General features: G+C 41.2%; 1 protein-coding gene across 2 annotated transcripts in view; it reads left to right on the top strand.

Annotated features, from left to right (window-relative positions):
• Positions 1–14,733, top strand: part of BMP2K (BMP2 inducible kinase) — a 49,075-nt gene that overhangs the window by 16,615 nt on the left and 17,727 nt on the right. For both annotated transcript variants that reach the window (XM_063156832.1, XM_063156831.1), the window contains exons 2-13: positions 1,671–1,789; positions 2,127–2,232; positions 3,886–4,028; positions 4,451–4,572; positions 5,552–5,633; positions 6,258–6,390; positions 8,551–8,654; positions 10,083–10,162; positions 10,953–11,113; positions 12,397–12,557; positions 13,140–13,235; positions 13,879–14,060. In XM_063156832.1, coding sequence (XP_063012902.1) covers positions 1,671–1,789; positions 2,127–2,232; positions 3,886–4,028; positions 4,451–4,572; positions 5,552–5,633; positions 6,258–6,390; positions 8,551–8,654; positions 10,083–10,162; positions 10,953–11,113; positions 12,397–12,557; positions 13,140–13,235; positions 13,879–14,060 — 1,489 coding nt within the window. The remainder of the gene's footprint in view (positions 1–1,670; positions 1,790–2,126; positions 2,233–3,885; positions 4,029–4,450; positions 4,573–5,551; positions 5,634–6,257; positions 6,391–8,550; positions 8,655–10,082; positions 10,163–10,952; positions 11,114–12,396; positions 12,558–13,139; positions 13,236–13,878; positions 14,061–14,733) is intronic.

The raw sequence follows: 14,733 nt of genomic DNA, 5'->3' as shown, positions 1-14,733 counted from the left end.
CTTAGGCTCGGCCTTTAGGTTTCTGCTGCTTTCCACTGATGGTTTCTACCTGGGCCTGTCTGCTCCGGCTACATCGGAACACTTGTCAGGGAGGCTTGAAAATACGGAGTTCTTTTTTGTCCTCCTGATAGGCAGAGAGAATTTCAAGGCTGTAAAACTGGCTTAAAAAGTCAAGAAGTGATTATTACCTTCTAATCATGAGTCTTTTGCTTTACCTGATTACTGCTTTATATTTTTGGTCAGATATTGGTGCTTAAAAACCAGGTAGTTTTATTGTGAGGATAGTACAAAAATTCTTCTGCTAATGAAGGTCTTGCACATGACTCTGGCAGAGCTCGAGGCTGGAGCCCTCTAGGATCATTTCAGTGCCAGCTGGAGTTGAGTGTTGAGAACTTGAACTGTTAAGAGTAGGTGTCCTATGAATTTTTTAGGAAGCCCCTGTGTGAACTAGGATGAGGTTGTTGAATTAAACTTGTGGTAATTCTGCTTTGACAGCCAAGAGGAATTGCTATAACTTAGCTTCTTGAGTGGCAGTGGTTATGTGATTGTTTGCTCAAGCACATGAGACTTGCATCAAATGAGGTGCACTGTACTTAAGCAACATGACTTGCAGATGCTACTGGGTACCATGAAATGTGTGCATTTCAAGTGGCTGCCTGATTATTGGAGTAGTTACTTGTTTTAATTTAGTTACTTGTGTCCTGGTGGTGTTCCCAAGCTCCTGCCCTAGTACAGAGTTCCTGTGGTGCTGCTTGGCTTTGGATCAGACAGCACTTCAGGAAAGCAGGGCTTGACATGGGCTCTGCTGTGAGGTGGGTTTCCTCTAAGTGTGGGAAAGCTGTGCATGTGAGCCTTGAGGTGATGCCAGTGTGCCTCCTTGAGCAGCAGGCAGGACTAACAGGAGGCAGCTAAAACAGCCTGCTGGGTTTCACTTTGGTGTCCTGAGCACTGGGAAGTACTTCCTGTGTAGGTTGTTTCACTTGTGTATTTCCTGCCTCTGTGATTATTCTCTACCAGTGAAGAGTGAAAAAAACCCTCAAAAAACCCTTCTGGGGAACGGGCTTGACTCTGTGGGGCCCAGTTCATGCTCTTGTTGGATAAGAATGTTTCCAGTGGGAGTGGTTTGAAGAAAATGCTTAATTCCAGTGCGCACATTGAGTGTGATATAAATAAAAATGCTTCTCTAGGGCTGGCTGCTTGTGCTGTCTGGGGCTCCAGGGAGGCTGTTGAGGCTAGCCTGAAAAGTCACATCACTTCTTCAGTGTCTCTCAAGACTTTTGCTAAATAGTTTTATGTATTAGAATGTGGATTTAGGGAATTAATGTACCTTGACTCGATTCAGGTTTTTGAATGATTAAGTACTGCAGGGTTGATGTCTCAATACATGGTGGTTCTGTGCTTTATGAATTAATTTGAATGTGAAAGTGCTTTTCTAATGCTTTCATGTAATGTTGTAAGACAGTAGTGAGGCTTCAATGGTTTTGCTTTTGTCATGAGTATTTGATTTAAAAGAAATGGGTTGAGGTAACAAATATTTAACTTGGGAAGTGTTTGTTACTAGTCACTCAATGACCGCTATAGTCTTTGTTGCTCATCCTTAGGATATAGTGATGTTGGGTAGATGTGTACAAGAAGCTCAAGCAGCTGCTTTTTTCACTTGTGTTCTCCAGGTGGCTTCTCCACGGTGTTCCTGGTGCGCACGCCCAGCGGGACGCGCTGCGCACTGAAGAGGATGTGTGTGAATAATGTGCCAGACCTCAACATCTGCAAGAGGGAAATCACCATCATGGTAAGACGGCCATTGCTTGGAACTGGAGAAAGTGTCAGTTCCTAGTGTACACCCAGCAAATGCCTCTCCAGTGTTTCTAGGCACCTTTTGCTTTTGGTGCTTGCTCCTGATTTTCCACCAGTACTTACAGAAACTAATGTGGGCTTTAGGGTTGGTGCATGATTAATTTCTCAATTATTTGAGTATGCATTTGATACCTGACGTGAATGTGTATATTCCGTTTGGTCAGTATGTCTGGTTCCCAAGCAAAAGGATTTTCTTCCAGTGCTGTAGTGGCAACTGAAAATTGCTCTTTGTTTTCTCAGTACTGAAGTGTAATAGCCATTTTCTCTTTCAGAAAGAGTTATCTGGGCACAAGAACATAGTGAGTTATTTGGATTGTGCTGTAAACTCACTAAGTGATAACGTGTGGGAGGTGCTCATCCTCATGGAGTACTGTCGAGGTAAGAGTCATCACCTAGGTATACTGAGGATAAGGTTTGTACTATCACCTGTGATTTTGATTAAAACTGTTCCCTTGATGTCGGGGGTTAACATGTATGTGTCTCAGCTGGAATCCAGGTAGTTAGTTTCACTTTTCTGCTGGCATTGCTACCTAGGCACTGGCCAAAACGTAAAAGTTTCGCAAAGCTTTGTAATTAGATATGGTTACAAACAGGGAAATTAATTCTCTATGTATGAAGTGCAGTTGTGCTGTTCTGCTGGTGGTGCTAAGCAACGGATGTCTGGAATGTAACTCGGTAGGAAAGATTAGCAAACTTTCACCACTTTGCTCCCTCTGCTATTTTTGTTCTAGATGACAACATTGAAGAAGCTTCACCTGACAGGTGATATCCTACAAATAGGTGTAGTAAAGTTCAGGTTGATAGTGCTGTCCAAAACGGTGTCAGCCATGTGTTCCTGCTTGACAACGTAACTTTGTTTGAAACAATACCTAAGTCAGAGACTGGCTGTTCCTCTCAGTTCACATATGTAGGGTATATAAACTTGCCAATGAGTTTAACTTGTGAAGTTTGTCTAAAATCTAGGGAGACTGAGTGCAGACCTCCTAGTATGAGATGGTGGTTAACCCAAGTAATTGGTGATACTATGCCCTAAGTGCTGCAGCACAAAGTAAATACTCCTGGAAAGAAGCCTCCCATGGTCTGTACTGCTCAACCAGTACTTTGAGCTGAGGTGTATGTGGGTTATATTTGCAGTATAAGCAGTGAGCCTTACAGTTTGTGCAATCTGTACCATAAGGAGCCAAAGACCATGTAGATTAATGTAGATTTTGGGGAATGGATTAAAGAGAACTTGAAAACTAATGGCCACATTTTTGGCCCTTTACCCTGCTTGTATGGATGAACTTCTGTACCATTCTGGGAGCTCAGTTCTGACTCGCTGTTGGTTGTACTGTTTCCCTAATGGCCCTGGTAAATAACCCTGTGGATGTCAGCTGTCAGACAACTTGACAGTGGTAGGCTTCCCGTGCTGTAAGCATCCTTGTTTGACAGAATGCCCACCAAGGGCCTGCTGTCTCTGCAAGAATCCTTCTTCATCCCTGTGTGCAGCGAGCATTGTGGTAGGAAGAGCTTAGTGGTGTCTGGTACAATTACTGCAAGGAACAGGGAAGTATTGATTGCCAGTCTTAAAAGAAACCTATGAAAAGGGAAAGGGAGGTCTTCTTCCTTGGAGGATGAGTTCAGGGCTTTGTTTCCCTCCTTCCCTGCTTCCCCTTTCTTCCTCCTTTGTGTCCCAGAAAGACAGGGTGTTCAGAGAATGAATTCATGAACTCACTTGGCATTTGGGTTATGGATCCTAATGCAAGAGAGAGTTTTTAGGTGACATATTGGTGTGATGGGTTCTTTTTTTGTGTTTGCAGCTGTTGGTTTCAAACACATTTCAGCCTCAGGGACTGGATTGTTTTCATTTGTGCCAGTAATTTTTCTCTTTAGGGTAATAAAAGAGTGTATGGTTGGGAAACAAGGTTTATTTTGTTCAAATACAGTAACTGAGGAAAACTTTCTTGCATCATATTTGTGGACTTAATGCATATAACTCTACTTCTGTACCTGATAGGAATTACTTGAAAGATATTTCTCCTGTTTTTTTAGCTGGGCAAGTTGTGAACCAGATGAACCAGCGTCTGCAGACAGGCTTCACGGAGCCAGAAGTAATGAGGATATTTTGTGACACCTGTGAAGCTGTTGCCCGGTTGCATCAGTGCAAAACACCTATAGTTCACCGGGATCTCAAGGTATGACCTTTACTGTAAGGAAATCCAGGCTAAAATCAGGAATCTGTTTGAAGAGGGTTGAGGATATGGGAGAGCTTTCTGTAAGACTGGTTTCTAGTTGGGAGCTTGCTGTTGGTGAAGCTATAAACAGACATTAACTATAGGACATCACCTATTGCCAAAACAAAGTTTAGCAGTTGATACTATTTTTCAACCTATGGAGGATTTTTGTAAAATGACATGGTAGGTTGGCTGTTCTGTTGAGCATTTGTGCAAGTGTGCTTCTCTTTGCTCATCAAAAGTGAGAAGTTGAATTTTCATAGTGTTCATTTACTTCATAGCAGCATTTACTTCCTGTTTGTGTGTGAGAACATGTAGTAATGCTTAACCTGGAAGTTCATGCTTTTATGTTAACCTACCTGGTGTGTTGGTTTTCTTTGAAGGTGGAGAATCTGTTGTTAAATGATAATGGGAACTACGTTCTCTGTGACTTTGGCAGTGCCACTAACAAGTACCTGAACCCTCAAAAAGATGGTGTTAATATGGTTGAAGAAGAAATAAAAAAGTAAGTTCGCTTTTAGGTGATCTGTCATAAGCAATGACTGTGCTGCCAGGAAACTCCATATATTATAATGTGGTGTGCATGTATCACTAATGAATTGAAATTAATAGCTGATCTTGAATTCATTTTGGCATAAATACAGTAAAAGACTACAAGTATTTGATAAGATTTCCTCTGTTTATTGACAGATTATTTTTAAGAATCACAGTTTTGAAAAACAAAGTTGTTAGCAAAAAGCATGCTGTTGTGAAAGTAAATTGTTCATAAATATAGGTCTGGCTCCTGGCCATTTTAGGAGTTGGATATTTTTCATTTGTGCTTTTTAATACTACTAAGCAAATACTTGCTAAGATACCAATAACTGATGTAAAGAAGCCCTGCAGTGCATTTATACTGAGTCTCATTTGCAGAGTATGGTCTGTGTCCATTCTCCTGAGACTGATCAGAAAAATATTTTAACTTTTCTTAGACACACTTGTGAAAACACGTATTATTTTGATTTTGCCCTTCTGGCCTAACTGTGTCAGAGGGGTAAATACAGACTGCTTGTTTTCAAGTCATGAAGTGATTAGAGGCTTTTTCCATCTCTGAAGTATTTGAGCTACCAGCTGAGTTGTTTTGGGGTGTTAGTGTTCTGAAGTCTGCATTCTGCGTGTTTCAGTGTGGGATAGGGAGGGCCCTTGTAGGACTCAGCATTTGTTCCCCTCAGGTGACTGGCTGTGTATGTTACTCTGGCAAAAGTCTGGTTTGGGGCAATAACACTAAAAGCCAACTTAACCTGACCTAATGTTTATTTTTGTGTATGATAGTTCATACTGCTGCTCCAGATATTATTTGTGATGCTGCAATGTGCTAATGATGTGCATCATGTAAGACAGTTCCAGGCACATGTCTGAAACTTTGTGCATGGTGGATCAGGGAAACACCCTCTCGCCTGTGATGCTAGATTTTTAGCTACGTCCTCTGTATTTTATGTTTCTAGGTACACTACACTATCATACAGAGCTCCTGAGATGATCAATCTATATGGAGGAAAACCCATTACTACCAAGGCAGATATCTGGGTAAGCAAAAAATTGGATAGTATGATCTGTGGGACTGGTAAAGGAAGGGGGAATTAAAACCAGTATTGACTGACTGAAAAACTAATTACTGGAAAATGAAACACATTGGGCAGCTATAGAACACAGAACAGTAGAAGTGTCTTGGCTACTTAGATTTTTGTAAATAAAATGAATCCCATGTTTTTTGGGTTTTTTTAACTTAAAGGAAAGGGGATGTGATTTAGAACATCTCTTCTTATGTGTGCTCTGGTTTCTCCTTGATAGCCCCCAGTGATTTCTTATGGAAACCTGTTGCCAGCATGATCAAGAAAGGTATTTTTAGTAGTTGATGAGCAGACAAGGAATAAGATAGGAAATTTAGTGCAAAGAGTCATGATATGATGCTGAGAATGCAGTGCTTGGTGTGCTCTGGTTTGTACTGGGTGTGCTGCAGGAATCAGAGCAAGAGCAAGTGTTGTTAGAGCAGCTTTGACCCATCAGCTCCTCACATCAGCTGTGTTCCAAAGTGCAGCTCCCACACAGCATGTGAACATCTCTGTGGCCAGGGGGCAGCGTTGTTAGTGCTGCCTTGTGGTAGCAAGGGCTTGTTCTCATCCCCTGACAGGGCTTGTGTTTCTTTTACAGGCACTGGGCTGCTTGCTGTATAAGCTGTGCTTCTTTTCCCTTCCCTTTGGAGAAAGTCAGGTGGCCATTTGTGACGGGAGCTTCACCATCCCAGACGGCTCGCGGTACTCGCACAGCGTGCACTGCTTGATCAGTAAGTACACGGGCGCTGCAGCCACCCCTCCAGCTCACCAAGCCAGCAAAGCACAGCTCTGAGCTGCTTTGCTCAACACCTCTGCTGTCAAACCCTGCCACCTCCAGCTGTGCCTCTCAACTCCCCAAGAGCCCTTGAAGCTCAAGGGAACCCTTTGGTTTCTCTGGGACTCAGGGATGATTTTTTTTCTTTAGGTGCTGATAAATCCCAGAGGAATAGGGGGAATGCCAAGACTGCTTCTCTTTATTGTTTAGCTCTGTTTATTAATATTTTTTACCCTTAAGTGTGTGTTTTCTGTGGAATGTCAGACTCTTCTGTCCAAGTAGTGCTTAGATAAATTTGAAGTGCTGCTTTAGCATAGCAACATCAGTGTGCTGAGATTAATTGCACTGGGGACAATTTTAATAGTAGTTGCGTAGTTTATACTAGAACAAAAATCTGAGAAGTTTTGTGCAACCCCAAGTGTCAGATTTGAGCTCTGGCAACAGTTTGGAAGCACTAAGTGTGTTAAGGAAAATTTTGGACGTGAAGCAGTTCTGAGGCTTGTGATTTATCACTTACCCAGACACGGATGTGGGAACTAATATTTAGAGTAATTATCAGTATTGTCCTTGTTTTCAGCTTAGAGTAGGCTCCCTTGAAAGAGTGAGATGGACAGCATATGAAAAATTCAGAAGGTTTGAATAGGAGCTCTTATAACCCTAAGCTGTGGATGTGTTGACCACACAGGTTATGTTTTTATGTAATAAGCAATACCAAATCCAAACCACTTTTTTGAGTACACATTCATAATTGAGAAACAGCAGTAATTAGAGTAAGCACTTGCCTTCTGCCAGTACTGACAAAATGAGATGAGTTTTCAAAGGACTTAAGTGGTTTTCTCTGTCGCTGTGTTACTTTTTTTTTTAAGAGAAGTACAGGTTTTAATCCTTTCTCCTAGTTATGAATGCAATTTTTTAAATTCAATGAATGACTGTGCCAAGATGAGCAGTACTGACATGGAATGTATCTGGGTGAGGCAGAATGTCCTTATGTAAACTTCCCTTCTTTCCACGTGGAGTGGAAGTCATAAAAAGCTGCACTTGGTCATAAAAGGTATTTCAGGGACTGTGGCTTCATCTGAGCTCTTTTACAAGGCAGTGACTGGGGAGGAAGAAGCTCCTCATGCCCCACCCTATGAGTTAAACATTTCAGAATCCAGTGGCAGGAGTATTTCAGTGAGTATTCCATGTCATGGTGCTGCAACTGAGTGCTGGAATCTGTTATTTTGTAAAATCTCTTAAAAGTTAAACTTCCAGTGAACTATACAGGACATGAAATAGTAACTTTGTGTAAAATTCTAGGATCTGTCTGATACTATTTTTCAACCTATGGAGGATTTTTGTAAAATGACATGGTAGGTTGGCTGTTCTATTGAGCGTTTGTGCAAGTGTGCTTCTCTTTGCTCATCAAAAGTGAGAAGTTGAATTTTCATAGTGTTCATTTACTTCATAGCAGAATATATTTTTAGAGGCCTAAGTTTTTTATAAAGTGTATTTCACTGTTTATTTGCTTTCTGGTTATCTAGGCAAGATTGCTGGATTATATGTACTGTGTTATATTTGATTTCTTGGGAAAGCAACAAACCTTTTAATTTGGGAAGCAAGTGTTTAAGAGGGAACATAAGGAATTTTGTCTTGTCAGGGAAAGGTCCTTTTATTCATGAAACTGTATTTCTTTTTATATGCAGAATTGTTCATAGTCAATGAAACCTACAGAGAAAAGCCTGATGTAGTAAGATGTGTCAATCTTGTTTTAGCTACATTGAATTTTGTGTTAATCCTGGAAAATGTTAGTGCAGTGAGTTGGTTTTGTGCTGTTTCTCTCTGCAGTTACTAATTCCTACTTCAGTGAATTTCCCTTTTGCACAGCTGCGTCAGCTTATCAAGCAGCATGCATGTTCTGTAATTTTTTTTTTGACCCTATAAACTATTTGACTGGACAAAAAGTATCTTGGGTGTGGGGAACTTGTTTTAATAACACTGCAAATGACTCTTGGTGGTAAGCTGATTTGGTGCAAATGCTGAATTTTTTCCTTGCTGGTAGCTGTCTCAACAGTTTTTTGTGTCTCAACAGGCTTTTTGTGATCTAGCCAGTGATAGGTCTTATCAATTTTTGCAGGATATATGCTTGAACCAGATCAAGAGAAGAGACCTGATATCTTTCAAGTATCTTACTTTGCCTTTAAAATTGCCAAAAAGGAGTGTCCGGTGTCTAATATAAATGTAAGTACTCTTGACTTTTCTTGTATTTTCAGTGTGTTATGTAGGCAATATTGAGAAGTCAGTGAGAGGAGCTGAGAGATCACATCAGTTCTGTCACATGCCTGGTTCCTCAATGTAACACAGAGCAGAGAACAGGTCAAGCTCATGTTGTGTGCACGCAGTATAAGTAAATAAATTATAAATTAAAAAAATCTCTATAAATAAAATGTTCTTAATTGTGAGGGTGTAGCTCTGTGGGCTGTATTGATACCATTCCAATACCTGGTTTAGGATTTTAGCATTAGTAATCTCTTAACACAATCAGTGTGAAATAGACAGATATTCCCTTGTTGACAGTAGAAGGCTGAATGCTGTAAGTGTAGTGTCAAGAGCGTGTATATTTGCTCTTGGATAAACCCTTTGCTTAGGCATCCTTAGCAATTGTGGTAGTCCATTGGAAGGACTCCAGGGAGCTGGAAAGCAAGCAGAGCAGTAGTTGAGTCAGCCTGCCTTCTTAGCCTTGCTTTCTGTGGGGGTCTGAGCTTGGTCTCAAAGATCACTTGCTTCACAGATATAATTGTCTGTACTACAGTGGAATTTGGGGACTTTAGCTAATGCTGAATATTATAAAGTGGCTCTCAAGGCAAGCATCGGGAAAAATCAATCTCATAATTGAGTTTACAACAAATATTGGTTGTAGCAATCTGTCTTCAGAGGCAGACCAGTGAATTTTCTGAGATCCCTTTGAATTCCTTTTTTCCTTTATTATTGTAGAAGGATGTCCTCAGTAAATTTGAGTGTTGCCTTTTGGCAACATAGATTAAAATAAACCAGGAAGTCTTGAAATACTTGATAATTAACTATCTCTATTTGTGACCAGATTTAGATTTGTATTTATGTGCATTTGTCATGAGAGAGGATTGGTGTCCTCCTTTGCCCCAAGCTGTCATATTTCTCATAAAACAGTCTAGGTGATGTGGGATTAATTCAGGAATTTTTCAGGTGGGGGTAAGGTAAAAGCCCATTGAAGATTTGGTGCTGTACAGTTTTCTGGAATTTGTGTTGTGGTGGAGGAGCAGCGTGTGCTAAAAACAGTTTTCTCCAAAGATTGGTCTTTGCTTTAGAGCATGAGGCTGAAGTGAGTCTCTGTGCAGTCACACAAAGTGCTTGGAGACCATGTTGCACTTTATTGTTGGTAGCTGGCAGTGTACCTGAAGTGAAGCAGCTGACAAAAGAGTCAGACCAGTCAGGTCCTGCTTTACTTCTGCCACACACTGAGAGGATGTGGAGATACTGATAAGGTAAACCCTTTTCAGGTACAGCTCTGAGTTCTGCATGAAGACTTGGCATGTGGAGGTTTTGAATCCAAATATTCCTCTTGAATATGTATCAAATTTTTTTCTTTCAGGATTTTGGTTTTTTAATTTATTCAAATTTGTTTTTCCCAAGAATTCTCCTGTCCCCTCAAGTCTTCCTGAACCCATGACAGCTAGTGAGGCAGCTGCTAGAAGAAGCCAAATAAAAGCAAGGTGAGCAGGGGGATGTGACTTTTTTCTCTTAATGTTGTTAAGCTACATGTTTGTTTAAAATCTGTTTTCATACATTTGTGAATAAATGAAGTATTACCTCAGTAGAAGTCATTAGATAAACTTGTGTTTCTAAGAGCTTCAAGTCTTGTTTGGATTCCACACCTTTGCTTTTTTCATTATATTGAGAATCCATGGAGGGAAACTGATGTTTTGAAGGTAAATGGGTTTTGTTTTTGAGAAATTGAAATTTTTATGGAAAAATATTCACTTTTTTGTCCTTGTTAATAAAAACAAACCCAAAACCACGGGAATTCCTCTCCATGCTTCTGTTTTCTGCTATGATCTAGTGTGTATGCACATAAGGCTGATGCTGGGTAAATCCTTTACCCTTCCTTTCCTTGTCAATGGAAGGTATTTGGATTTGAATCTACCAGCACGTGTGACTCAGATATTTCTACATAGTTATAATTATCAGCTTCTTTTGCAAAAAAAGAGGAACAAAAACCTAAGACATTATCAGCAGTAGAAATAATTTGAGGTAAAATAATGCTTTCCTTTCTCTTATTTCTTGTACATATGAACAGTAGTCCTGTTTCTAATTGTGTTGTGGACTCAAGCACAGGACTGGAGTTTTAGGGAATGAATTTTAAGGCACTTACATGCAGTGCTGAAGTAGAGTAGCACATTATTGAGACATAACTCAGCTGTTAAGAGATGTACTGTGTCAAATTTGAAGTAGAAATATTTGTCTTTTCATCAAGTATCTTACATGGGAAAATTGTCCCTTCAGAATAACAGATGCTGTTGGACCAACAGAAACCTCAATTGCACCACGACAAAGACCAAAGGCCAACTCAAGCGCTGCCCCTTCCAGTGTGCTGGCGATCCAGAGCTCAGCAACTCCTGTCAAAGTACAAGTTCCTGGGGAATTTGCTAATCGTGGGCAAAAAGGTAATTTCAAGTCTGAGGATGGACCAAAATAAAGAAGCAATTGTGCCTTTCTTCCTCTTCTTGCTCTGCCAGAGATAACATTTAGAACTCAGTTTTATCAGTCTTATTTTTTTGCATACCAAAAACCGAATCTTCAGAAAGATTCTGACTGTATGAGCTGTAAACTTGAGGTGCTGCAAAAACTAAATTCAGACTGAGAAGTGCAAGTGTTTTTTCTTTGTGCTTAACACTGGTTTTTCAATGAACTTGGCCACTGCAGACAGAAGTTCACACTTGTTTTGACTTGTGAATAATTTGCAAAAAGTACAGAGCCCTTCTGAATCAAACTGGGGTTTTTTGTAGCAGCAAAAAGATTCTCCTGTGCCTCAAGAAGTCATGAGATACCACCAACCTATTGGTGCTGGAAACATGTCACTTCTCTCATGACTGACAGATTGATTCCATGTGACACTGTGGGTACAGGAGGAGTTAGGGGAGACTCATTGGAGTGAAATGGGTTTTTGAAAAATCCTTGTTTTTTCTCATTCAGAAGGAGTTATGGCTGTGATAAATACTTACTGAAATAGTTGACCTTTATACCTAGGACACTTTCTAATTCCGTTTTATGCTGTTATGTGCCTGCTGCAGAAGAGGAAAGAGTAGTTTCAGGGATGGTTTTGGAGAAGTCTCAAAAGGCCTCCGAGAATGTTTTGTCCCAGGTATAAGTACTTTTTGCTAGGTGGGATCCATGTAACATCCAGCTTGAAAAGCTTTTTCTGTTATGACAAGGAACGGATCGTTCCTGGGCACTTCAGAATGTAAAACACATTGTGATAGAGAGAAATTTATGGTACTGCCTGCCTCTTAAAATGTGCAGAAGCAATTGAGTGGCAGAATTCATCAAGTGCTCTGTTTAACGGAGTTTGATGGATGAGCTAATAGTTTCCTTAGGGGGGAAAAAAAATCAAAGTATGCCTGTGTTGAATGCATACAAAGCTGCGTGCTTTGAGATAAGGGTTTGAGATCCTGCAGTGTGTAAATTAAATGCTGGTAAAGCAAAAGTCTGGAACCCAGCTTGCTGTCATGAGACCAGGGGGAAGCTCCCAGCATCTTGAATGTAGACATGGTTCATTTGCAGGCTTGGAATTACTTGTAAAGAAGTCAACTTGGTATTTACCGGGTGTCCTGGTTGTCAGACTGGGAAGAGAAGTTGAAAGACAGTGTCAGCTTGAGGTGAAAAACAGCCAGGGACAGCTCTGGCTGAAGCTGGGGTGTCTGGATGTCATTAGTGTTGTCTGTCACAGGAACCACTCGATCAGGGAATGGACAAGACATCTCACAGTCCCAAGGGACCACCCCCCAGCAGCACAGGGTCCTCCAGCAGCTGCAGCAGGGAGACTGGAGACTGCAGCAGCTGCACCACTTGCAGCACCAGCCCGCCATGCAGGATGCTTATATCCAGCAGGTACAGTCAGATCTGTTAGGTGTTGGAGACTCATTGTATGTGTTCATAACCCTTGGGATCATTCAACAGTTCTGCTGGTGCTGCCTGTACTTTTCCAGCTAAAACAACTCCTGTTCCTTTTTGTTTTTGCTTTGTTCTTTCATTGGCCCTGTAATGTCTGTCCTAGGAAGTTGCTTGCCTTGTGCTGTGTTCTTGCAGTTTGATCCTGAATTCCATCTTTCTTTGCATCACTGCTGTGTGATTTCAAAGCTTTACCCATGTGTAAAGGAGCTCTGGATACGTCAGGAGTGATTATAGGTGATGTTGTGCTTGCAGTGGATGCATCAGTTGTGTGGCTGTACATGCACCAGTGCTGAATATGTTGTGAAGAATTGGCTGGGGAGTGGAGGAAGGAAAAAGCTTCCAAACAGAGTGGTTGAAGTGCAGTGACTGAATTGTGAGCTGGCTCTTGATTATGAGATATCTTAATTAAAAAATGCTGTGGAGTCATAGATGTGATAGTCAGAAGAAGCATTAATTAGAATACCAGCTTTTTTCTGAGGGGGCATCATTACTTTCTAAAGCTAGTTTTTGTCTTTCCAGTATCACCAAGCAGTGCACCAGCAGATGGTCCAGCAGCAGCTGTTGCTGCAATCTGTGTACCAGCAGCAGCCTGCCCAGTCACAGTATCCTGCCATGGTAAGTAACAGAGATAGTACAGTCTTAAAATACGGCCTGTGCTTGTAAATCTACTCTTGTGTAGATGCAGTAAGAGAAGTTGCAGTTAATAGCGTGCAGTTTGGCATCTAAAATAATAATTTGTTGGTGGGAAGTTAATCCAAACCAGCTTGTCTGGAGTTGCACTTGTGTATTAATAATAGGATGGGATCTATCCCAAGTTTCATAAGGTCTGTCTGTGCTCATTTGAGATGTATTTGGTTAATGTTTCCAGTACCAGCCACAGCAGCAAATACATGTTACACAACAGAGTGACTGAAGATGGTGACATCCAATTGTTACTTGAAAAGCAGGAGAGCTAACTGCCGTAGCTTGTTTTGTAAAGATCAGGAGAAATTGTCCTGAAATCTTGTATTAAGATTTAAGAGGAGAGTATGATGAACCCACAATTAGCAGTGCTGCAGTGGCATATATTTGGGTTGCAATAATGACAGAAATATAAGTGGTAATAGGCTGGAGAAGAGAAGCTGTCTCCCTGAGCTGTTGGAGCAGTGTCTCTGTGCTTCTGGAGGGTGGAGGTGGCTGCAAGAGCAGCACTGATAGTTGGCAGAAGAGTTTCAGCCAGCCCATGCATCTTCTGGTAACACAGTCCTGATCTCCTCAGGTGCAGCAGTACCAGCAGGCTCTCCTGCAGCAACAGATGCTTGCTCAGCAGCGGGCACAGCAGGTGCAGTCCCCTGAGTATATCACTTCTCCACAAGACTTTGCACCAGCCTTAATCTCCTACCCCAGGTCGCTCCCAGTGCATGGTGGAACAGTGGCAGATCCTCCCTACCCTACAAACAGGTGAGAATTGTGGCTCAGCTGAGCCTGGGGGTTACTCCTGGCTTACATTTCTAGTTGTGGTGAGCACTGCCAAATCCTTTTCTTAGAAGTTACTTGCTTTGCTAGTAAGAGATTACTTAGAGCAGTTGGACAGTGGGTGTTCAGTGGTAAAGGATATTTTGGGAGCAAAGTGAGACAGTTTGTCAACAGATGAGCCTGGTATAATTTTTAAAACTATTTCTTCCAGTATTTCTTGTTCACAGATTTAATCCAGGAACTCAGTGCTAATCACTTCACTTGGGGTGGTCAGTGGTCTATGTTGAATGAGGTTATGTGCTTCTGAAATGAGTTTTGAACACCCTGTTGAGAGCAGCTTTGTAGTTGGCCTTGATGTGCTAGGGCTGCCAACTCCTGTGCTCAGAGGTGTAACCTGAGTATGTAACACCAAGTACACCTCAGAAGAGATACAGTCCCTGAGGAATGGCCCTCAGACCTGCCTTTGCATAATAAATGGTAATAAATGATGACTTTTGCATTAATTCTTGTGAACAGTGGTGTATGTAATAAAAAATCCCCTTCCTTTGACTTAAAAGAACCTAAAGATCTGTCCAGTTTCACTGATGTTAGAAACCAGGTTATATATTTGTCTAGGTTCCTATTAGGCTTCTTTTAAATCAGCCTTCAGCTTTTGTTG

This window comes from Melospiza melodia, chromosome 5 (assembly GCF_035770615.1).
Source record: "Melospiza melodia melodia isolate bMelMel2 chromosome 5, bMelMel2.pri, whole genome shotgun sequence".
In the NCBI taxonomy this organism is placed as follows: domain Eukaryota; kingdom Metazoa; phylum Chordata; class Aves; order Passeriformes; family Passerellidae; genus Melospiza; species Melospiza melodia.
The sequence above is the reverse complement of the archived record's forward strand: the minus strand, read 5'-3'. Positions and strand labels throughout refer to the sequence as shown.